The following is a 23,662-nucleotide window of genomic DNA, read 5'->3' as shown; positions in this document are numbered from 1 at the left end:
TCTTCTTTTTCTTCTTAATTAATAATTTTAGGCAAGCTTTTTTTTCTTTCCTAATCACGTTGAAATTAAACTGTTAATAGATGTCAATGCTGGCTCCTCATTTTGCACCTTAGTTGGAGAAAATCCAGTTAGTGGACCCTTAAAACACCCTGTTTCAGTGGGTTTTTGATGTTCCAGTAACATCTTATGTCACTATTCTTGAAGATTTTTTTTTTTTTTTTTTTAAGAGAGCACGGCACATACAGAGTAAAGCCTGCAGCTCTCAGCCTTCCCTCTACACAAAGTGTTGGTGGGGGGCTGACCTTGTTAAATGGAGGCCACTCCCGGCCTCTTAGATCATGATAAGAAGCGGGAGGCAAACTTGTTTGTCTTTCTCAGCAGAGTTTTTGGCAGGGGAGGACATCAATCTCTGGTTTAATAAATGGAGATGACAAAGGATGAATTCAAGGAGGTGAGTTTCCTTACTTCCTTTTTTTACATTTTAAGATAAATTAGCAATCTATATATATCTGATTACATTTTTGTTAAAAGTGTTTTGGTGCAGCTGGATTATATAAGTTATGGATATTTTTATCGATATAAAAATCTCATTACTTTTATGATCCTTGAAAGCCGGCTTTTGGTTTTAATGTGTGTTTATATGCTTGTCATCTCCATGGTGTTGTATAAGGTCATGCTGTTTCCTATTTCTTTTTTTGTATTAATTATTTTCTTTAAGGTGTTGCCATATATCTTAAAAAATATTTTAAAAATTTACCAGCTTCCAATCATATCCTCCACTTATCCCTCTGTATTTAAGTTCATTGTTGGGCATTGTTCTCCACTGGATCCTCCTGTTATCATATGCCTTTCCTTGTCTGTTACTGCCTGATTATTTTTTCAAACACTTCTCCTCATGCCAGTTTGTAAGTTTTTGCCCTTTCTTATAATTAAAATGCTGCTCCTAAGACCCTGTCTGCACTTTGGTCCAGATCATACCCTAAAGACATTGCCAAAAGCAAGATGAGGAATAATTTTTACATTTTTTATTATTCCCTTGCAGCAAAGATGCAGATTTAGCTCACAGCACCATAGAGGGATTGTCTGTTTAATTCTAATAAGAAAGATCAGGAAAACCATAAGATAACATAATCAAATCAACCAATTTGGTGTTTGCTAAAGAGGTTTAGAGGATGAATGAAAAAAGAGAAGAGCTTTATGTGCAGCTTCCTATCCCTGGTGCTGCAGGTTTAACAATGCCCTCAGCTTGACAAAAGGCTGTTTGTAATTTTGGATCATATCACATAAAAACTTCTAAAAATGCAGAGGTGGGTACATTCTGTGTGGGAACTATCTCTCCTTCCCTGGGACTTAATCATCAACAGAAAAGTCCTTCTTCATCTAAATGCCATGCTTTGATCGGTTTGACTAAATCTCTTAAATCTGTGTGTTTGTGTGGGTTTTAAGGTGGACTGGAACCAGATTTACGAGGATGAGACGTAAGTGCATTTAAAGCTTGACAATCTCAATAGTATAAAATTTTATTAGAGCGTCATTCCGTCGAGATATGCAGATGGAGTCAAATCTTTTTTAATATTCTTTGTATTTTGTGTCTAAAGCATCCTAGATTACTCTTCTTTTCAGGCTTTCTAATGGATCTTTGAGTTTTCATTTATGTCAGCAGCTTATTCAGTAATTTTCTGTCTAATTTTAGACACTATATTCAATGTCTAGATATCAGAGAGCTAATGGCTCTTTAGAATTGCTTTACTGCAGCTGTAATCTCCCAAGTCTGAAGTCAATAAATTGGGTTTTTGTCACAAAATGTTTAACAGAAAATGCTGTCAGCTGGCCGCTCACACTGAGCCTGGTTCCACTGACTATTCCTTCCTGTTAAAAGGGAGTTTTCCTCTCCCCCGTCGCTGCATGCATGCTTGGTGTGAGGGATTGCTGCTTAGTCAAGGACTCCATGCATTAAGCTGGTTTTACTTAGACATAAAAACAATCTGACTGTATGTAGTGGGAAAAAAATATTTAACTATTCACCCTAGTTAAATAAACGGAGATCGATGGATTTCACTCAGTTGGCACATTTATTCATATCTTTGCAAAGAGAGAACAGTTCATCATCATCCTTATGGCAGCATTCTGCTCTGTTCTGCATGAGCAGCATTCGTTCCCCCTTACTTACAACAATGGAAAAATAGTCAGAGTCACATCAAATTACAGACACTTTGGTTAAACAGTATCATGTTATGAACACACCTTGAGAAAGAATTTGGTTTGTTATGGGGAGAAGCTATGTCTGGTCTACAAACACCATCACACAGAGAATGGTGTGGCCTTGAAAGTGAAACAGACTGAGTCAAAACTTTTATAGTGAGTAAATAGGATATATCAATATATAATAGAAGAGAAACTTTCCTACAACAGTGTATGATCTGATCTCTATAAAGTGCCTTAAGATGAGATGTGTTATGAATTGGCTCTGTATGAATAAACTGAATTGAATTAAATTGGACTAAAAGTAAAAGAGCAGCCTGATCACTGGATCAAGAATCTCATAAAAATAGAGGAATGTCTGAAATATGTCAGTTCAAATGGAAAGAAATCAACTGAAGCACAGACAGTGTTAAACTTTGTGCAACAAATTCTAAGTCTTTGCATGTTTGGTTGAAGTTGCTGATTTCAGTTTCTCGTTCTCCCATTCAGCCCACCTGCACTGGACTTGGAGACGGCACTGGAGGAATGTAACCTCGCCCTCCATCTGTTTCTGAACAACAGGTTCGCCGATGCTTTGGCTTCATTAGAACCTCGGTAAGTCGCCGACGTTCAGAGAGACCTGATGGGATCTGCAACATTAAAAAAAAAGTTACCAGCTGAGTAGGAACTAGCTGCATCTATTCTGTTACATTTACTTGAGTAACTTTCTAGTAGTTTCAGGGGTAAATTTATAGCTTTGCACTCTCTACTTTTACTTGAGTAAAAATATGAAAAAATAACACTACTATTACAGGAGTACAATTTCTCATTTAATCTACTCATTGTGAGTAACTTTAGTAAATTCCATTTTAATCAAACATGAACCATATTTGTTTTTCATAACTTTTGATGAGTTTATATTCCACTTAAATGTGTTTTTGTGTAATTACTGTATCTCATATCTTTATTTTTCATCTCATTCGTTGAAACACCAGAAACTGCATATAGCTTTAAATTTTGTCTGCTGCTATGATCATTTGTAGTAATTCGATTAGGATATTTAGGATGGCTCATTTTTACTTTTACTAGAATAAAAATACAATGAAGTATTGTTTCTTTTACTTGAATATAATATGTGGATATTCTACCCACCTCTGTGAATGACTAATGTGTTTTAGACAAATCCTTTGTTTTGAGTTTTGGGAGAATGAATAGTCATTTGGAGAAATATCTAAAATGAATCTGAAGTCATATAAAACCAATTCTTTTAAGGAAAGTGATTCATTTGTTCTACAGATCATCAGTTCCCAGTTTCAGAAAGCCTTATTTGTTGAGATAAAGTCCAAGCCTTCATAATTCTGATGAAAGAGACATTTCAGCAGCAACATTTTTGAAAGGCCATATTTTCTCAGCCTTTGCTGTTCATCAGCTGCAGGCAAAGAAACACTGTAAAAGCTCATCACATTCAGGGTAATTGTCTCTTTAGTCAGAGTTCATCTACAGTTCAGGGAGAGCAGCTCTTAATGTTTCTACAACTTTTCTAGTGGAACCAGCTTTACATAAACATGGACTCTAAAAAATGTATTTAACCACAAAAGCACGAAAGTTCTGTATTGTATTTATAATCATGTGATATTTCCTCAGCTTTGATGAACATTGACATAAAAAAACAAGGGATTTTCTTTATGACACTAATGGGAAAAAAATATACAAAAAAGGCACACAATTGCAAACCAACCAATTTACAGACTATTTTGAATAAACTTCTTTTTCAAACATTGACTGTTACTTTCCAACCTTTTACTGTGGTTTCTTAGGAAGAGTCAAAGCATGTATCATGCTATGGGCTACAGCAGTATCTTACTGATGCAGGCTGCTATGACCTTTGACCCCAAGGACATGGACGTTGCCATGACATCGATGAAGGAGGCTCTGCACACCTGTCAGCGGTACGGCTTTAATATGACCCCAGTTGTTGTGGCATTGATAACAGAAATGAAGATTATGTCCATTTTCACTCATTTCTGTCTCAATACATTACATTTAATAATCAAATTAAATAAATAAAAGACATTTAGCTGAATATAAAGGCTCCTATGATTGAAAATGTTATTGGTTGACCATGACTTATTGCATATAAACAGCACAAAGTGCTTATTTTTGTTTAGCGCTGTGCATGAGAGAAGCAGCCCACTATGGATTACCAAATGTAAAGCTACAGAGTCAAATATTCGCTGCAATGCTTTGAGTTATTTAGCCTCAAATGAGAGGGGATAAAATGAGTTCATAAAATCCACCTATCATTCATACATTTATAAATATCACATTTCCGAGTCTACCATTTAATTACTTAGTTAAATATTAAATTTACAAACAACACTTTTAACTTTAATGTTAATGTTATTAACTAAATATTCAGCTTTGAATGTGATATTTAGTTCCAATCTAAATTTTTCAATCCAGGGTAAGTATTTGTTTTTACCAAGTCAATATTTATTTAGCAAATTAAATGTTTAGTGTGGATTTAAATATCTAGTTTGCCAACTAATACTTAGTTTCGAACCTAAATATTTTACTAATATGTTAATTTACTTGCCTGGAAGCAAAGGTGGACCTGTAAAATAAAATCTTTGTCTTTAAATCATCTATATAAACCTCAGCTGGTGAGATTTAGAGAGGATAGCCACGGCCCACATCTAGGACTCCATCAATGTCACTAGGGACTAGAGGCATGCACAGACTATGGAGGGGTTTAGGCGGAAACAAGGGTACAATAAGCGCATCCTCTTCAATGCAGAGGCCACTCTATCATGTGTTTTTTTTTTTTCTTAACAACTGAACCACAAGTGTAACTCATTTTCGCTCCCTGTAACTGTTCATTTAACACGTTTTTCCTTTGTCTTTCTATCAATACAAGTTACATAACAGTTAAATAATTTCACAATAAAAGTCCATAAATGAAAATGACAAATTTTCCCATCTGTCTTTTTGACTTCTGCTATGCTTTTCCAAATATCCCGCTTTCAGTGCTTTCTGGATCAGATCTGATTCCTTAAACTTAATCTTTGAAAATCACCACTGGATGCTTGAAATGCAACATTAACATCCAGAAGCTGTTAGATCTTCTTTAGCTCCTGCAGCCACCACATCTGTGGATGTGCTGATGGACCCGTTAAAGATTTTGTTTCCCTTACTTGAATTTAGCAATAATAAAAAATAAAAGTCAGACGGATCATTGAGCTTCGAGGTGAACAGGTGCATCTTAAACTCTTTGCATTTTACATAGCAGGGCAGTCAGAAACTGGTCAGTTTCATTGTTCTGGAAGCCTGGATTTGTAAATAATTTGGGCCGCAAAATATTCTTCTTCCTGTTGCATTGTTTATTCATGAATCTAACTTTTTTTTGATGCTTTGAATTTTGGCTTTTGCTAAACTTTTTTAAAGGACATTGACGCATTATTAAACATATTCATCCAAATGTTGTTATTTTTTTGTTATAAAACTAATATTTTAATCTTTCATATACTGTGACCGAAGGGGGAGCCTACATGTATTTCTAATAGACCTCTTTAGGTTCAGATATTAATTTTGTGATATTGGTTTTGGGTATGAATCCTGCAAAGTTCGGGTTGGTAGATAGCAAACTGGTGAGCAGAACGCATCACAGCAGGTGCTTGAGTCACAATATATGACGGGTTACAGATTTTGTCTAAACACCTTTAGTACATCCAGCAAGCTGAGGTGCTATAAGAGCCCAAACAAAATAAAATAAAGTATTCCCCGTTCACTTTTTTAATATTGTTACATTTAATGTCATATGTCGAGGAAAAATTGTTCTCCGTTCCTCCATATTATGATAGCTGGAGAGGACGATTTTGTACATTCAGGTAATTGCCTGAGTGTACATAGACCCAGTTATTTCTCCAGTTATTTAGTAGCGCAGTCTGTAGCACTGCTGCTTTGCAGCAAGAAGGTTCCGGATTTTATTCCTGGCCCGGGGTCTTTCTGCATGGAGTCTGCATGTTCTCCCTGAGCATGTGTGGGTTCTCTCTGGGTACTCCAGCTTCCTCCCACAGTCAAAAAACATGACTGTTAAGTTAATTGGCTTCTCTCTAGGGACACCTAGGGAATTCTCCTTAGGTGTGAGTGTGTGTTTAAAGGTACACTATGCAACCGGTGTTGATTTTCCAGTGAGGCTCCCTCCAGAGGGCGAAAGTAAAAGTGCACTGTCGTAAATATGCTCAGCTGTTCTCCTGGTTTCTCCGTCAAGCCAGGCGCGGTTGTTTTGAGCTTAGCAGCGAATGACTAACGCTGCGTTCACACTGGACGTAGCTGGCGCGACAGAAGCAGCGAGTTTACATGCAAAGGTCCCGCGGCGTGTTTTGAGCTGCAGGCGCAGCACGTCTGAGCGGCCGCAGCAGCGCGTCGGGTGCGTTTAACGCAGGGAGAGAGACACAGCGCTGATGATCACTGCTCTTAAACAGTTTATTGACGCCTAAATTAACTTAAAATGCAGAAATCTGCCGGCAGAATATGCAGTTTGGATTATTTAGATGAAAAACACCTACCAGCTGCCGCGGTGAACCGCTGCTGATGAAGGGATCCATACTGTCGGCGCATCCCTGGTATGTGGGGGTCTGAGCGGCTCCGACAGAAAAAATATTGAAGGCAGGATAATAATCTGAATGAACTGACTGCACTGATTACGTTTTCAGGTGTATTTTCTCACTTAAAAACATATTAAAACTACTTTATTCCCACTGATCACAGCAAATATAGCTGCAAGGCAGAGAAAGGATAGTGAAGCTCCGCCCAACGCGCCTCAGACACACTTTTGCAGCCAGAACTAACTGGTACAAGCAGCAAAAATGAAGCAGCAGATGCGATTTTGCTGCGTGAACGTAGCATAACTGCACAAAGATTGCCACTGTGCTAGCAACGAGAATGCTTTTAACTGGGGGGTGTAGCAGTTCTCGCCGTAAAGCAAGACTGACTCTCACGAGACTTCTGAGCCTGTGGGTGCGGGTCGGTGCTCCTGCAGTTGCAAGTGCAGTATTTCCCCCACAGACCACCAGGGCGGCCGAGAATACCTTTGTTCAACCTGAAATGACTCATTTAGTCATCCATAACGTTATGGAACACATTAATTAACTGAAAAATGTTGCATAGTGTCCCTTTAAATGGTGGTTTGTCCTGTTTGTTTATGTGTTGCCATGTCCAGGGTATACCTGTGACCCCAGCAGAGAAATTTTATTTTTTGCGCTGCATAAATTATTTTGTGTGCTGAGAAAGGGGCGAGCAGTGAGTAATTGCGCAGCTTAGAGGGAGCATTGCCTCCACCTCTGACCCCTACACATCAAGAAGCAAGGGGAGGGCGCTCCAGGACTCAACCCATCCTGCACTCAGACTGGTCCAGCCTCTCCACTCAGGCTGGCAGCTGAGGAACATCCGGAGTAAGACCACCAGGCCCAGAAAGCTCTGTTTCTACCCTGCAGATGTTAGACTGCTGCACTTAAGCCGTACCTAATTCAGCTTTGTTTATTTATATTTATTTTCTTTAATATTAAGCTTATTGAACTGGGATCTGAGTCAAAATGTTATACCACAAACAGCCAAATGTGAACTATATTGACATTATAAAATTCCTGGAATATTTAAATATTTCTGACTTTATTTCTCATAATTATGACATGCCATGTGTAATTTAATGACTTTCAAGTTGTGGAAATTTCTCAGTGTGTCCCATGAACCGTGTAAAAGACACTTTCTTGTGCGTTGTCACATTAAAATCTAGTTTTTAGCACCCGATGCAGGGTTTACAGCTGTGTGAGGAGTTCAGTATGGATTCAGGACACAATATTACATTTTTTCACACTTAATCCACAAGCAAGTAAAAAACAAAGATTGGCTAATAAATGGATAAAGTTGCCTAATACCTAAAACGTTAGTTTAAAAGAGGGATAAATATCTAAGAGTTGAATGACATGTTTATCTAATAAGAAAATGTTTATTATAGAATAAAAACCTTAAGTGGACCCTTTTGTAGTTATAAAAATTTTAAAAGTTGATTTTAGAAAATGTTTACTATGAAATAGATTTTTGATGCTTTAAAAGACATTTTGTTTCCTGACGTAGATTTCGGAGGAAAACTGGAATAATGGAGAGCTTGGCCAATTTTTGGCATGGACAACCTGAGGACAATTTGACAGAGGGTGAGTGGAGGGGTTAATTAACATAACCCTTTTGTGGTATTTCTTTTGGTATACATATATATAATTTTTTGGATCTCTTATTGACAGAGGAGATGCACGCTGAGCTATGCTACGCTGAGGTCCTGATGCAAAAGGCAGGGCTCACTTTCCTGGATGAAAGCATAATCAGTTTCATCAAAGGAGGGATGGGAATGAGGAACAGTTATCTGATATACAAGTAACTAAAATCATAGAAAAAAACTTTTTAAGTTTTTCTTTTCTCTTTTTTTAATACATGAATACCACATGTCTCCTAACCAGGAATTGTCAGGACATGGAAAATGCTATGGAAGCGGCAGAAAAAGAGAAGAGCACACACATTCATTTTCGAGGCGGTGTAAACATGGGCATTGGATCATTCAACCTGGTAAGAAGTAAAAAAGCTAAACTGTTGATTCAATACTCAACATAGGACTTTGCATTATTTAGATTTGTACGGTGTCCAAGAGAGGTGCTGCAAATACATAAATGTGCTGCAAACACAAAAAAAAGACAATGCACAAAAAACATGCAGAAGGAAAATGCTGCAAAGGGGAAATACTGCAATCACAGCAAATAGACAGTAGCAAAACACATAGAGAAAAACACAAAACACATGCAGAGGAAAGAAATACAGCAAGTAGGGAACAACACTCTCAATTATGAAAAGCTGCAAAATGGCTCTGCATAGCAAAGGTGCTGAAGACCACTAGGGTGCAATGATCATTAACACATATACATCAAACAGATTAACTCCTACCTACCTACCTGATCCTGTCACTGCCCGATCCGTACCATCAGCTCAATTACATGTGCAAGCAGATATTCATCCAAGGTTTTATTTCTATCCTTAAATCACAAAGGAATGCTAATCTACATCTTTAAGAAAAATTAAGACTTTTCTGAGAGAATTAGAGACATTTTGCATTCTCTTAGATAAATTGCTTGTGTGACGGATTGATTAGATTAGAAAGGTGAACACAAAACTTGAAACAATAGAGTACAATTAGCGGTGATCCAGATGTATATCTGGTTAAGCATGCACAAATCAGCTGATGGTACGGATCATGCTAAGGTATAGACAGACTCTTAGAAAAAACTGAAATGGGATAATAACCCAGAGGACACCTGGAGTCCAACATGAGTTAATGCTCAACTCTCACTGGAGGTCTGGAGTCCTTCTGCCATCAGGACGAAGTTTGCAGCTTTTCTTAACTTGCCAGTTGTCAGGATTTGTTTGGGGTTTGAGGACCCAAATGCAGAGGGAGAGGTAAGTTTCTTGAAGATTTAATGAACTGTTAACAAACAACAGAGGCAGGAATCCAAAAAGTCAAACGTGAAAAAAGTCAAACAAACCAGAAACCTTGGAGACATCAGGGGAAAAAACAATATTGATGAGGAAGACTCAAAGAGACGGAGTTGGAGGAAGACAAGGAACCAGCAATGAGGAACTGCACAAAAAGTGTATTTATGGGAGACTGAACAAAGAGAGGACTAACAAGCAGATTGGGAACAGGTGAGAACAGAGCAGACAGGAAAGGAGCTAGGGAAAAAGGATAACACAAGAGGGCAGCAGAGAGCAACAAAAAAAAAAAAAAAAACTGAAAACAACCAGAAAACAAAACAAAATAAAAATTAAACCACTAAAACTAGAAAACATGGAGCAAAGTAGAACTGAATACTCAAAAGAAGAACATAACAGAACCAGGTCTGTGACACCAGTGTGTTTTTATTTTTTAGCTCATGATTAGTGTTTGCACCATTTGTGTGTTTACTGTAGCATTTGTATTTAGAATGCACTTTGCATTTGAATGATTCTTTCGTTTACATTTGTGTGTAAGTTTTTCTAGTTTTTGTGTTCTTCTGTAATTTTTGTATTTACTCCACATTTCTCCATTGGCAGTGTGTTTACATATTTTGGTTACACCAAAAGTTGCTCTAAGATACCAGATTATCATAATCAACAGTGCTTTGACATTTTGGAAATGTCCTCCCTTTCCTGTCCAGTCCTGGTGAAAAATATCAGCTAAAGAAATTGGAACAAACTTGCTATTATTGACATAATATTTCAGCTGAAAATTAGTGTTGTGCCAATGCCATTTTTTGGCCCAGATACCAATACCGATACCATCTGTTTGAAATAGAAGTGTGTGTGTGTGTATATATGAAGAACTGCATACTACTTGGATGTAAAATAATTACCATCATGGCTTTTTCAAGCTGCTGCCTACCTTTGTGAAGCAGGAAAAAGACTTATACAAAGTGAATCCAGTAGAACTTTTTATTGCCTACCTGGAAAGGGTGACAATAGTTGAATAAACTTTTGGCTCTCAAAATGGTATTTGTTGGTACTCGCCGATACTGATGCCACCATTTTAGTGCTGGATCGGGCCCTCGACAAATACTGCTATCGGTATTGGTGCAACACTTCTGAAAATGTGCAAAGTTGTTTGCTATGTAATGACTTATTGGTTTTAACTCCTGAATAATTCACAGGACAATGTTAAGAAAGAAAAAAGTCCTGGTAAAGACTTCCAGTCAGTAAAGACATGGAAGACAATGCAAAAATAAATAAATTAATAATAGATGTATTTTTGGTCTCACAATAATCAACAGTTCCTAATGAAGTTTAACTGACAATTAAAGATAGAAAGAAAACAAATATAACAAATCAGTTGGAGTGAAGCTGCCAGTGCAGGACCAGGTAATTGTATCCTTATCCAGTCGCACAAACACAGAAAACAGTGGGCTTTAAAAAAAATTTTTTTTTTTTACCATTTCTGCAGTCAAGTAATGTTCTTATTAATACACTAGCTGTGAGCTGGTAACTGAATTCATGCAAGGCTGATCTATCTTGTTCCTGATCAGCTGAGTCAGCCAGGAGTTGCTCTAACCACTTTCTAAAAAATCTGACTCCCACAGATATGTTCTTATCTCGTCACAAAAAGCCACTCTGCCACTATTTTTAGTGTGTGCTGTTTTCGCTTTGGCATTAGACTGATGCAGCAGAGAAATACGGCAGATTTGCATCAGAAAAACCCCCCAAGAAAACTCTAATTAATTACAAAGATACAAATGCAAAAAACTAAGCATTATATAAAAGTAACAAGTAAAGCAGAAGCATCAAAACGTGCACTTTTTAATCAGTTCCTGCTCTCAGTAAAGGTTTGTATTCCAGTCGTACTCCTGCATATGTTTAGCAATGCACCAGCGTCGCCTTCCTACATACCTAACCTTCCTGCATAAATAATTTAATCGCTGCAATAGACAGGCTTCAACAAAGGATTTAGACCAGTTTAAAATCTCACTGCAGCTCCTGAGCAACATCAATACCAGCAATGTGGACCACTGCTCCAGCACCCATGCCACCACCACTCAAACATCTCATTTTGATTTAAACATTCCTCCAGGAGTTTTTAACGTGAAACTGAGTGCAGATACTTTTCAGACACCTTGCAGGTGTAACCATGCCAATATATGATTCTCTGGTCCATTTCAGGTTCTGGGATGAGCTCATCTAATTTGCTCCAGAAGCTGGACTCTGGCAAATTGTGACCATATGTGCATTTAAAAAAGAGAAAGGGATGTTATGTTACAGTAAGATAAAGAAGGGGGGAAAGGAGGAGGGCTAATATAACAAAAGGTGAGTATGTACTGTAGTTAATACTGAAATAAATGTAGATGCAGATAAAAGCAAAACAATAAGATATAGAAGCAAATATAACAGCAATCATTTTAATGACCCAAAATAAAAATAAAAAACAAGAAAGTTATATGTATATTAAAGATAATATATGTAATAAATTGGTAAGTAAAGCTAGAGGGCAATGTCTATAGAACAAAAGAACAAAATGGGCAAATAAAAATGTAGAGGGATCAGCAAATAAAAAAGGACTCTGTTCAAAATGAAAATATTATGACTCAGTGGTAATTAAAACAAATAATAATAATAATGACAATAATAAATAATAGTATTATGAATAATAATGCAACCTTTGCAAACCCAGCAGGGATAAGCGTGATGGAAAATGGATGGATGAATAATTATTTATTAATTACCTATATTATTAATGTTATCTCAGTAAGCCAAGATGTTTGAAGGTTAGCCAGAGAGAACACTGGTCATCCCACAGTCCATACCACTGTAGACAGGCCACGCCCATCTATGTGGTTTTTATATCATATTTGACTAATTTGTTTATTTATTTTTTTTCTTTGTGATAGTAACTAAAATGGTGAGATGCAATTAAAAGTGAGCCCAATTTTTTTTTAAGTTTTCTTGTTAAAGCTCTGTTAAACTCAAGCAAAGCTATGCAAACCCTTTGTCTGTACTGCAGAAAATTCTCCCACCTCATATACATACTGGAAGTGAAACTGACGGTATTTCCTGCTTTATGACACATTCGGCTAATAAAAAATAATTGAAAACATAATCCTGACCCGGCTTCTCCAGATAATCCAGTAACCACCCAGTTTTATGTGTATTTTCAGATACTGTCCATGCTACCATCCAGAGTCCTCAGACTCATGGAGTTTCTGGGCTTCTCTGGAGACAGGGTAGGGCATGCAACTCTGTGCAGTTCAGAACCTTTGCTTTGCCATGACCTAGTGCCAGGGTTAGCATGTTTGAATATGTTGCAGGAGCTGGGTTTGGCGCAGCTGAGAGAAGGGGCGGCAAGCAACAGCCTGCGTTCCATCCTCAGCACCTTGACTCTGCTCATGTTTCACCTCTATATGAGTGTGATTCTTGGTGAGAAAACGTTTCTCTATGTGAAGTTGATTTTTTTTGCTGGAGATGGTGAAGTTAATCTTCGTTTTTCCCCAGGTACTGGTGAAGGAAACCTTCCTGAGGCTGAAGCTCTGCTTAAACCGTATGCTGAGAAGTTTCCAAATGTAAGATACTGTAAAGTCATGGGGAAAATAATAAAACTTCTATTAATTTAATTGTAGATAAACTAATTCACTCCATGATTCAACACTTTGTAGAACCATGACCACTGGATGTGGAGTTTCTATTTTATCAGAGTGGTTCTACCGGGTACATTTCAGTAGCGTCCCAGATTGGCGGTTCTATGCTGGGGCCAACAGGGGCCAGTTTTCCTGTAAGACTGGTTCTGGCCCCTTTTATGGCCCCTGAACGGAACACCAAATCATGCTGATTAGTCCTGGAAGAGAAACAGTAACAGATTGAACCAATTTAATTTTATCTTCTGTTGCATTTATGATTTAAAAATCAAAATGATAGCTTCAGTCAAAGGATAGGATCATCATTGTTATCAGATGAATTTTATTTTGAAACAAATAGAAAAAATAACTGACTCCAATATGTCCTGGCTAAGTTCAGCTGTTTTGCTTAAGTTTTAATTCTATTTTATTAACTGATGATTTTTCACATAAAATAAGACAAAATACATAATATTCCCAAATTGAATGTACATTGACGTAAGATGCCAGCCACCCTCTGCACACTGTCTTCAATACTCAGGGGAGCCTGATCATTGGGAGATTGCTCCTCCCTAAATGCAGGACCAATAGACTGCTGAACTCCTCACTGGGGGAAGGAGGAGGTGATAGGAAGAGGGACGAGGGTCAACACCCCCCTCCTTGGACACCTTATGCAAAACCTTACCTATCGTCACTCATGTGTGATATTCTTTTCTCTCACTGTGCAATAGCACATGTCAGCTATTGTGTAGCCTGTGCCATTATTTTACTTATTTATATGGTCAGTAGATCTCTGCAGTACAAATGCAACAATCCAAGTCAACTACTGTGTAGTCTTTCCTTAGCTCTCTGCTGTGCACATATTTAATATCTAAAGGAAACATACCGTATTCGTGGACATTACAACTTTTTTCTTTTTTTTTTTCTTTTTTTTTGGTACTGTATACACTCTTTTTATATTGTCTGTCATATTTTTATCTTTAATGGGTTTTTGCTTTAAATCTTTGTACTCTATATAAGCTACTGGAACCAGGATTTATCCAAAGGGATAAATAAAGTTGTCTCTAAGTCTAAGTCTAATATTGAAAATAATAGCCTTATTTTATCTTTAACTCAAAAGACTTTTGTAAAAGCCAATATTTCCCATTGGCCCAACTGTGACTACAGAGATGTTTATATTTCAGGACTTCTAAAGTGCAGCCTAGTTTTTATAATCAAATACTTCACAATTTCTTCATTTTTTCAATATTAGAAGCTTCAGACTTTTTGCGTTACTATCTTGCTCAGCATTGAGTAAAACCCTTTTTTTGCATCAACTTTGCTGGATATGTCACATTTCTGGCCACATTCATTATTTGTATCTCAACCAATGAGGTCGAATTCACCAATAACTGTGAGAAACATCATGTGATCATGCAACAATATTACCTTTGAATTAAAGTAGATATTTATTTAGAAGATAATTATTTCAGGTTCTTATTCTTTTGCATGATAAGGGATTTTTTATTTTAGGTAAAATTTATATTTTGAATGCAGGAAAAATGAGTTCTCAGTGGGATCAACATCAGATTTTATTTAAACTGAGTGGGACTGATATTTCAATTCACTGCAGAGCCAAAAAGTGGCTAACTTATATTTCAATTGTAACTATCACTCTTTTTTTTGTTTCATGCTTTTCCTAATGCCCTGATGAAAAAAACTGATTTGTGTGACGGAAACTTTTCTAAGAATGTTGTGGTGAATCATAAGTAATTTAGCAAACTTAGGTGATGCTGCCCTATTCTGTGATAGAAAGAAGAGGATTTCTTCTTCAATCTTTCAATATATATTGAAACAGTCCTGTATATACACATCTGGATATTGCCCAAACATCTGCTTCTAGATGAGTTAATAATTGCATTTTTATTAGAAAAACCCTTTAGTACTTACTAGTATTTACCAGGATTGTATTAACAGACATGGAAACCTACATTCATTCAATGACTGAATTTATTTTAAATAACCTGGATTTAATCTAAGGCATTGTTTTTCCACAGGGAGCCCTGATGCTCTTCTACACCGCCAGAATCGCTGTGCTTAAAGGGAACTTCACATTCGTGAGTGTTTAGTGTCTGCACCTTCTTCCACGTGTGGGTTTGTACTGTAAATGTATGCCTGTTCTTTTTCTGCAGGCTCAGGAGAAGTTCCTGGCATGCATAGCAACCCAGGAAGAGTGGCGTCAGATTCACCACCTGTGCTACTGGGAGCTGATGTGGGCATACTCTTTTGAACAAAACTGGGTCGAGGCGTATCGATACGCCGACCTGCTCTGCAAGGAGAACAAGTGGTCCAAGGTAGCTGCTGGGACTTCTTAGATCTTTTTCTTAGCAGTATGTCAGATTTTCTTGAGTTCATCTAATTAGCTGTTGGTTTCTGTATCTTTTAGGCCACATATGTGTTTCAGAAAGCAGCTATCTTAAGCATGCTTCCAGAGGAAGAAGTGGACAAGCTGGGAGAAAATGTAGTGGAACTGTTCAGGTTTGCAAAGAAATCCACAATTTAATTGCTGTATGTCTGGAAGTGAACTAAATCAGGTCTGGTCTGTAGGCAGGTGGAAGGGCTCAGATTAAGAATCGCAGGAAAATCGATTCCCACCGAGAAGTTCGCCGCAAAGAAGGCCCAGAGATACTCCTCCCCGATCCCTCTGAAGCTTGTGGTCCCTGCTTTGGTCAGAACATGAACACATGATCACAATCTGTTAATGAACTGTTATTTTTTTCTGTTTCATTTACTGCAATAAACCAAAAATCTTGTCTGGCAGGAAATGATGTATGTGTGGAACGGCTTCACAGTAGTCGGAAAAAGGCCAGAGCTGACCGAGAACATCTTGTCGACACTGGAGAAAGCAGAAGAGAATCTCAGGAACGATTCAGCGCCGACAGATTACCACATGGATGACCTGTGCGTGGTGCAGCTGCTGAAGGGGCTGTGTTTAACGCAGCTGGGACGCCTGGTTCAGGCTGAGATCTGCTTCAATTTCGTCATCTCCAGGTGAGTTCACATCTTTACTAACTACAATAGTAGCTATTCAAAATCTCCCCACTTTCCTCGATGGGCCCTTGGCTAGTCCCCTAAGATTCCTTTATTAAATATCAATCTTTGTTCTAAAATATTCTTTCTGTCATGATTTGTGGACATTGAGATCTGAAGAGAAGCTTCATCTCCTGGTCAGACCCTGTAATGCAGTGAAAGGGTGGAGTCAGAGGGAAAAAATATGCACGCCCAGGAGAAGGAGGGGGTCACTGCAGTGGCCGGAAGTATGCTGCTATTCGGCTGGAGTTTGATTGGGAAGGGCCACTTTGAATGGTTGCTACTGTAACTAAAACTCTGGATGCATTAAAAGTTCTCATCAAAAACTTTATTCATCTACTTTAATACACAACTGATTCCATTAAAGTATAACTTAAGCTCAAGGGTTTTTATGTGTTTAGCTGATTATTTTATTGTATTTACTGTGTTTAACAATGAATAAATAAGAAATACAGTAAAATAATAAGCCTTTTTTTCAATCTTTCTTTTTTATTCATTGCATTTTCACAGAGGCTGCTCAGTGGGGCAGTGCTTAGCACTGCTGCCTTGCAGCAATAAGGTCCTCGGTTCGATTCCCTGTTAGGTTAATTGGCTTCTCTAAATTCTCCTTAGGTGTGAGTGTGTGTTCTCTGTGTCCCTGTGATGGACTGGCAACCTGTCCAGGGTGTAACCCGCCTCTCACCTGTAGAGAGGCTGGGTTGAGTTTAACGTTTTACCTGACATTTTGAATTGAAAAAGCTTCCTGGATAGAAAGCGAAACATCCTCAAACTTGGAAACAAAGTCCAGTGGATAGGTTTTTACATTTTTTGGAATAACTATGACCTGGATGAATGAGAATCTTCACCAGAAAAAAAAAAAAACTAAATAATATTTATTGTGCACCTGAAATAGGTGGCCTATCCTGTAGGCTACCTATAGCTACGGGCAAGAGTAAAAAATATAAACTGACAATAATTAAGGTCTAATATGAATATATAAAATACAATCATAAATGCGAAAGTTGTTTTTGTCTGCTAGCTTACATTAGAGCAGATTATGCTCCAAACATCTGGATTTATATCCACCAGTCCCTCTTAACAACTGCTTCACACCACATACTCCAAAACAAGGAACCCATGCATGAAGGTTATGATTTACAGGTGCTGGTCATAAAATTAGAATATCATGAAAAAGTAGATTGATTTCAGTAATTCCATTTAAAAAGTGAAACTTGTATATTATATTCATACATTACATACAAACTCATATATTTCAGATGTTTATTTTGTTTAATTTTGATGATTACAAATGACAACAAATGAAAATCTCAAATTCATCATATCAGAAAATTAGAATATTACTGAAGAACAATAAAAACAAAGGATTTATAGAAATGTTGGCCAACTGAAAAGTATGAACATGAAAAGTATGAGCATGTACAGCACTCAGTATTTAGTTGGGCCTCCTTTGGCCTGTATTACTGCAGCAATGCGGCGTGGCATGGAGTCGATCAGTCTGTGGCACTGCTCAGGTGTTATGATAGCCCAGGTTGCTCTAATAGTGGCTTTTAGCTCTTCTGAATTGTTGGGTCTGGTGTATTGCATCTTCTTCTTCACAATACCCCATAGATTTTCTATGGGGTTAAGGTCAGGAGAGTTTGCTGGCCAATTAAGAACAGGGATACCATGGTCCTTCAACCAGGTACTAGTAGCTTTGGCACTGTGTGCAGGTACCAAGTCCTGTTGGAAAATGAAATCTGCATCTCCAAAAAGTTGGTCAGCTGCAGGAAGCATGAAGTGCTCTAAAACTTCCTGGTATGTGGCTGCGTTGACCCTGGACCTCAGAAAACACAATGGACCAACACCAGCAGATGACATGGCACCCCAAACCATCACTGACTGTGGAAACTTTACACTGGACTTCAAGCAACGTGGATGAAGTGCCTCTCTTCTTTTCCTCCAGACTCTGGGACCTTGATTTCCAAAGGAAATGCAAAATTTACTTTCATCAGAGAACATGACTTTGGACCACTCACCAGCAGTCCAGTCCTGTTTCTCTTTAGCCCAGGCAAGACGCTTCTGACGCTGTCTGTGGTTCAAGAGTGGCTTGACACAAGGAATGCGACAGCAGAAACCCATGTCTTTCATACGTCTGTGTGTGGTGGTTCTTGAAGCACTCACTCCAGCTGCAGTCCACTCTTTGTGAATCTCCCCCACATTTTTGAATGGGTTTTGTTTCACAATCCTCTCCAGGGTGCGGTTATCTCTCTTGCTTGTACACTTTTTTCGACCACATCTTTTCCTTCCCTTCGCCTCTCTATTAATGTGCTTGGACACTGAGCTCTGTGAACAGCCAGCCTCTTTAGCGATGACCTTTTGTGTCTTGCCCTCCTTGTGCAAGGTGTCGATGGTCGTCTTTTGGACAACTGTCAAGTCAGCAGTCTTCCCCATGATTGTGTAGCCTATAGAACTAGACTGAAAGACCATATAAAGGCTTTTGCAGGTGGTTTGAGTTAATTAGCTGATTAGAGTGTGGCACCAGGGGCCATCAATTTTGAACCTTTTCACAATATTCTAATTTTCTGATATGATGAATTTGAGATTTTCATTTGTTGTCATTTGTAATCATCAAAATTAAACAAAATAAACACCTGAAATATATGAGTTTGTATGTAATGTATGAATATAATATACAAGTTTCACTTTTTAAATGGAATTACTGAAATCAATCTACTTTTTCATGATATTCTAATTTTATGACCAGCACCTGTATTTAACCGAAAGATACCCCCACCACACACACACACACCTCTTTTGCAGTCCATTTGGTATTCTTTCACTATTATAAAAATTCTGACACTCCATATATGTTTACATACGCCCAAAATATCTCCTCACACTCTAGCATTGTCCCAATACGTCCTTATCAATGGATCCATATCAATGAAGTGCAGAGATGGGAAGTAACGAAGTACAAATACTTCATTACTGTACTCAAGTAGATTTTTCTGATATTTTTACTTTACTTTACTACTTATTTTTATGGTGACTTTTTACTTTTACTCCTTACATTTTTACACAAATATCTGTACTTTCTACTCCTTACATTTTAAAAAATTGGCTCGTTACTTTAGTTTTGAATCATTTCAATGGAGTTACCATTATTATTTTTCACGTCATCAATACCAAATTCAATCTAATTGGATGGGAATCTACGTTGTATTTGACGCACCACTACAAGATGAATCGACAGATTCGGCGGTATTCATTGGCGGCAAATTATTGCAGCTTGGTGGCGGTGGCGTTAGCATAGTAGTATGAACGACGAGATGATTGAAAATGAACACAACAGAGATCTAGTCCTATTGGCAGACATCCATTTAAAATGTAGGCAACGGCATGAAAAAAGTGGTTTCTACTTTTACTTTTATACTTTAAGTACATTTACAAGCCTGTACTTTGTTACTTTTACTTGAGTAAAGAAGTTTAATCTGTACTTCCACTTTTACCAGAGTATTTTTTAACACAAGTATCTGTACTTTTACTCAAGTACGGAAAGTGAGTACTTTTGCCATCTCTGATGAAGTGTCACATGGGGAAAAATGGTTTCCAAATGCTGAACTGCAAACTTCTATCACTTTGAGCCTTCTTTGAAGATCTGCTCTAGCGTACAAACGTGTTTGCATCTATTTTAAGATGCTGAAACTGTCCTAGTATCAGGCCTATAGTCAATAAATACATCCTACTAAAACAAAGCTGAGAGCTAATGTGTCTTTTTCTAGTTCTTTATTCCTTCAAGCAGGGTTATTAGTCTGTCAACAGCAGAAATATATTACTGCTTGACATGTTCTGTTTATGGTGCACCTTAATATTAGTTTAATCCCTCTTTGGTTTAACTTTCTGCTGCACTTTCTCAACCAAAAGCTAATTAATCCTGGTCCTGCTTATAATTAATGGTCAGGTCACATTTTAGCCTTACTCAGCTCACTTCCTACCACCCTCTGGGCCTCTTCAAACCAGCCAGCCTGGTAAGGAATAAAATTGTAATAAAAGTGCTTCTTAGGCTGGCTGAATGGAGTGAGGCCAGCCTAAGTAGATCCATTGAAAAAAGACCTCTAATGTGACTGTGATTTGCTCCGCTTTAGGCTCCATAGGTGCAGAATGACTTAGACTTAGACTATAGACTTAGACAGACTTTATTGTCATTTTGTACACATAGTGTATACAAAATGAAATTTCGTTCAGTACAAATCTCAAGACATTTCCATTTTTATAGTGCAGTAGTGATAAAATATAAGAGCAGTGATAAAATGTAAACATAAGACTACTATATGATTTAAAGTGTCCAACATTCAGCGCTTTTTTTTTTAAACAACATTTTATACAACATCCAGCAGTCTAATGGCAGTGGGGAAGAAGTTGTTCTGGAATCTACTGGACCTGCAATGAATGCTGCGAAGCCTCTTCCCAGAGGGCAGCAGGGAGAACAGTCCATGGTGGGGGTGTGAGGGCTCATTGATGATGTTACGGGCTCAGGACACGCAGCACTGGAATGAAATGTCTTTAATGGAGGGAACAACTCTTCTCACCTTCTTCCAGTCTGAGGCGCTGCAGCCTCAACACCACACAGTGGGACAGCTGGTCAGAACGCTTTCTATGGTGCTTCTGGTGGTGAGGATGGGTGGGGGCTCCTCATCTTCCTCAGGAAGTACAAGCGCTTCTTATCCTCCACCATGCCACCAACCCACCAGCGGTGCGACAAATGAAAGCCTGAGATGTAAATCATCATTTAGCATCTAAAATTATAACTACATAAGACAAATGCATCATTGTTATATATTTAGAGTTACTGATCTCTAAAATCTTGCAGAGATTCTTCCCAGGTTTCTCAACTATAAATGCATTGTTAAAAAATTCCAGATTTTCAATTACTTAACTATTTTTGAAAGCTCTTATTTCTAGTACTTAAAGGACTCAGTTACAACAGCCATTCCTATTTCTATTGGAAATGCCTGTTCTAACTCATCTTGTTCATGACAACAACAATCCGAAAAACCAGGCAGGCCGACTTTTACTCTGTTTTTCTGAAGACATTTCGGCACCCATTAGAAGTCTTTCTCAATTCCTTCAGTTGCACAAAAAAAAAAAATGTCTGTATTTAAAGGTACATGAGGTCCATCCTCATAAGCACATTCAAAGTCAGATACAAATTAAAAACCCAACTATCATTCTTTTTGGTTGTTAAATCTGTTGATTTGTTTGGGTTGGTGTTTAGCCGTTTAAACCAGAATGAGTGTGCCTGTTTAACACTAATTGGAAGCTGAAACCCCAAAGATGCATTTTTGATCATAGATGTGTCCTTTGCTTATGAGGTTCAGCTATCAGAGATGATCCAGGAAAGGGCTTCACGGCACTCCCACTGGTTCAATGCTGATTGAAATGTGTGCCTATTATATCGTCTACTGTTAATGACTTAGACCCTCTGTTGTTTCTTTGTCTTTCATGCAGTGAGAAGGAAATAAAGCACGAAACCTATCTGGTACCATTTACCATGTATGAGCTGGGTTTGCTGCACAAGCTGAAAGGTGACATTAATAAGGCCATCACAGTCATTGAAAATGCAAAGTAAGTGTTTTTAAGGTTTCTTTCAAATAAACTAACCAAAAATCTAAGGAAATCACATCTCAGACTTGTAAACAAGCTGCAACTAAATGACATAAACTCAGCCATTTGCTGGTGCTAGCCAGTCTACCCAGATACTCCCAGGTTACACAAACGATTAACCCCCAGGTGATTCTGTTTGCAGGAACAACTACAGGGACTACAGCATGGAGTCCAGGCTGCACTTCCGCATCCATGCGACCCTCAACACCATGGGCTCGTTCGAAGCCAAACTTCCTCCTTCACGTACGCCGGCTTGAAAGATTGGAAGATGGGCAGAGCTCATACCTAAAACTGTACTCCAAATCATCTCCAAGTCAACTCTGAATCCACACCCACTCATTTTAGAGTTGCACCTCTGTTTTATTTACAAATATTTGGATGTAAAAATGTCACTGAATAATGCTGATGTATAATATCTACAATATACACTGTAAACCCGGATAAGTAGAATGTACTTAAAAAAAATCAAGGTAACTCGTTGCCTTAAAAAATTTAAGCAATGTGGTATTAGTTGTATGAGTGAAGTAAACTATGTTAAATGTACTTGAGCCCCTAATGGATTGGAATCTAATATTTAAGTTGTATTTACTGGTAATCAAGTTGTAGTAACTGACGATATGTAGTTTGAGCAACAGCTTAACACCTGTCAATTAAACTTAGCTTGTTAAGTAGGCATTACTGCATTTAGTTCAATTAAATTGTGCATTCAAATTGACCAAACTTATATTTTTTAGTTCACAAAACTCAAAACGTATTAAATTAATAGAGCTGTACAAAATACATTCCACTTCAACGTTTTATTGTTTTCATTGAACATTTTATTTGTATCCACAAAAGAAAATTCAAAGCCCAAAAGATTTTAAATTAGCATATTCCTCAGTGATTACAAAGCACAAAGCTCACTCATCTTCAATCATTATAAAATTGTGCTGTGGCTCTATAAATGTGACTGAGATACAGGCAAGATAAACTGAGGCCCTGCTAAACTCTGGCAATCCTAAAAATTAGAAATAAATTTGTCTAAGAAGAAATCAAAAAGGGGTTGAGACTGAAAAAATAAAGAACAGGAGGGTGAAGGAAAACAAAGAGCAGGTACCAGCCATACTCTTCCTTTCAACCTCTACACCTTCTCAAACCCCATTTTCCATTTTGGCATTTGTGAACTTAACCAAAATATTTTTCAAGATAGCACAAATGATACAGAGAAAGGATGACAAATAAAACTAGCAGTAGATGCTCATCTAGAACCCACACTCTCCTCTCCCCTCTCTGTCCCTTCCCATGACCCCTTTGCTTTTTCTATCCCTATATCTTTTTTGGTCTTTCACTTTATCCCCCCCCCCACACACCTCTCCTCATTTCTATACATTCTCTATTTTAATAATTGAAATTAACCAGTGACCACATTTGTAATTTATTTTTTCTTCTTTTAAGGAAAATTTAACGTAAATCATTTAACTGCAAATTAATGAAAACATAAAACGACATTTAACAAGTTGGGGAGAGGAGATCTTGGATCTTACATGGCAAGCTGATTTTTAACTGTTTGAAGTTTAGGCTTCAGATCTGTCTTACCCAAGTTAAGAAGTACCTGC

General features: G+C 37.8%; 1 protein-coding gene across 2 annotated transcripts; it reads left to right on the top strand.

Moving 5' to 3' along the window:
* Positions 1-311: 311 nt before the first annotated feature.
* LOC119779069 (tetratricopeptide repeat protein 39B-like) lies at positions 312-22,490 on the top strand. 2 transcript variants are annotated; one of them, XM_038278577.1, is made up of 17 exons: positions 313-451; positions 1,447-1,478; positions 2,692-2,796; positions 3,999-4,130; positions 8,317-8,393; positions 8,481-8,610; positions 8,694-8,799; positions 12,903-12,968; positions 13,053-13,161; positions 13,237-13,304; positions 15,392-15,451; positions 15,527-15,688; positions 15,781-15,872; positions 15,942-16,062; positions 16,156-16,385; positions 21,912-22,028; positions 22,210-22,490. In XM_038278577.1, the coding sequence occupies exons 1-17, from the start codon at positions 422-424 to the stop codon at positions 22,322-22,324; spliced, it is 1,752 nt and encodes a 583-aa protein (XP_038134505.1). In that variant the 5' UTR covers positions 313-421; the 3' UTR covers positions 22,325-22,490. The 2 variants fall into 2 exon arrangements, with proteins under 2 accessions (XP_038134504.1, XP_038134505.1); XM_038278576.1 differs by having other exon boundaries at positions 312-451; positions 13,053-13,304.
* The last annotated feature ends 1,172 nt before the right edge of the window (positions 22,491-23,662 follow it).

The sequence above is a fragment of the Cyprinodon tularosa genome, unplaced genomic scaffold, assembly GCF_016077235.1.
Source record: "Cyprinodon tularosa strain WSP-4 unplaced genomic scaffold, ASM1607723v1 ctg142, whole genome shotgun sequence".
NCBI classification, from domain to species: Eukaryota; Metazoa; Chordata; class Actinopteri; order Cyprinodontiformes; family Cyprinodontidae; genus Cyprinodon; species Cyprinodon tularosa.
This window is presented reverse-complemented; position numbering and strand designations above follow the sequence as displayed.

Bases quoted from the DNA above. Each gene is read 5' to 3' on its own strand.
- LOC119779069 (XM_038278576.1), top strand. From the start codon at position 422: ATGGAGATGACAAAGGATGAATTCAAGGAG. The intron at 4,131-8,316 runs GTACGGCTTTAA...TTCCTGACGTAG, and splicing joins GCTCTGCACACCTGTCAGCG to ATTTCGGAGGAAAACTGGAA. The intron at 12,969-13,052 runs GTAGGGCATGCA...AATATGTTGCAG, and splicing joins TGGGCTTCTCTGGAGACAGG to GAGCTGGGTTTGGCGCAGCT.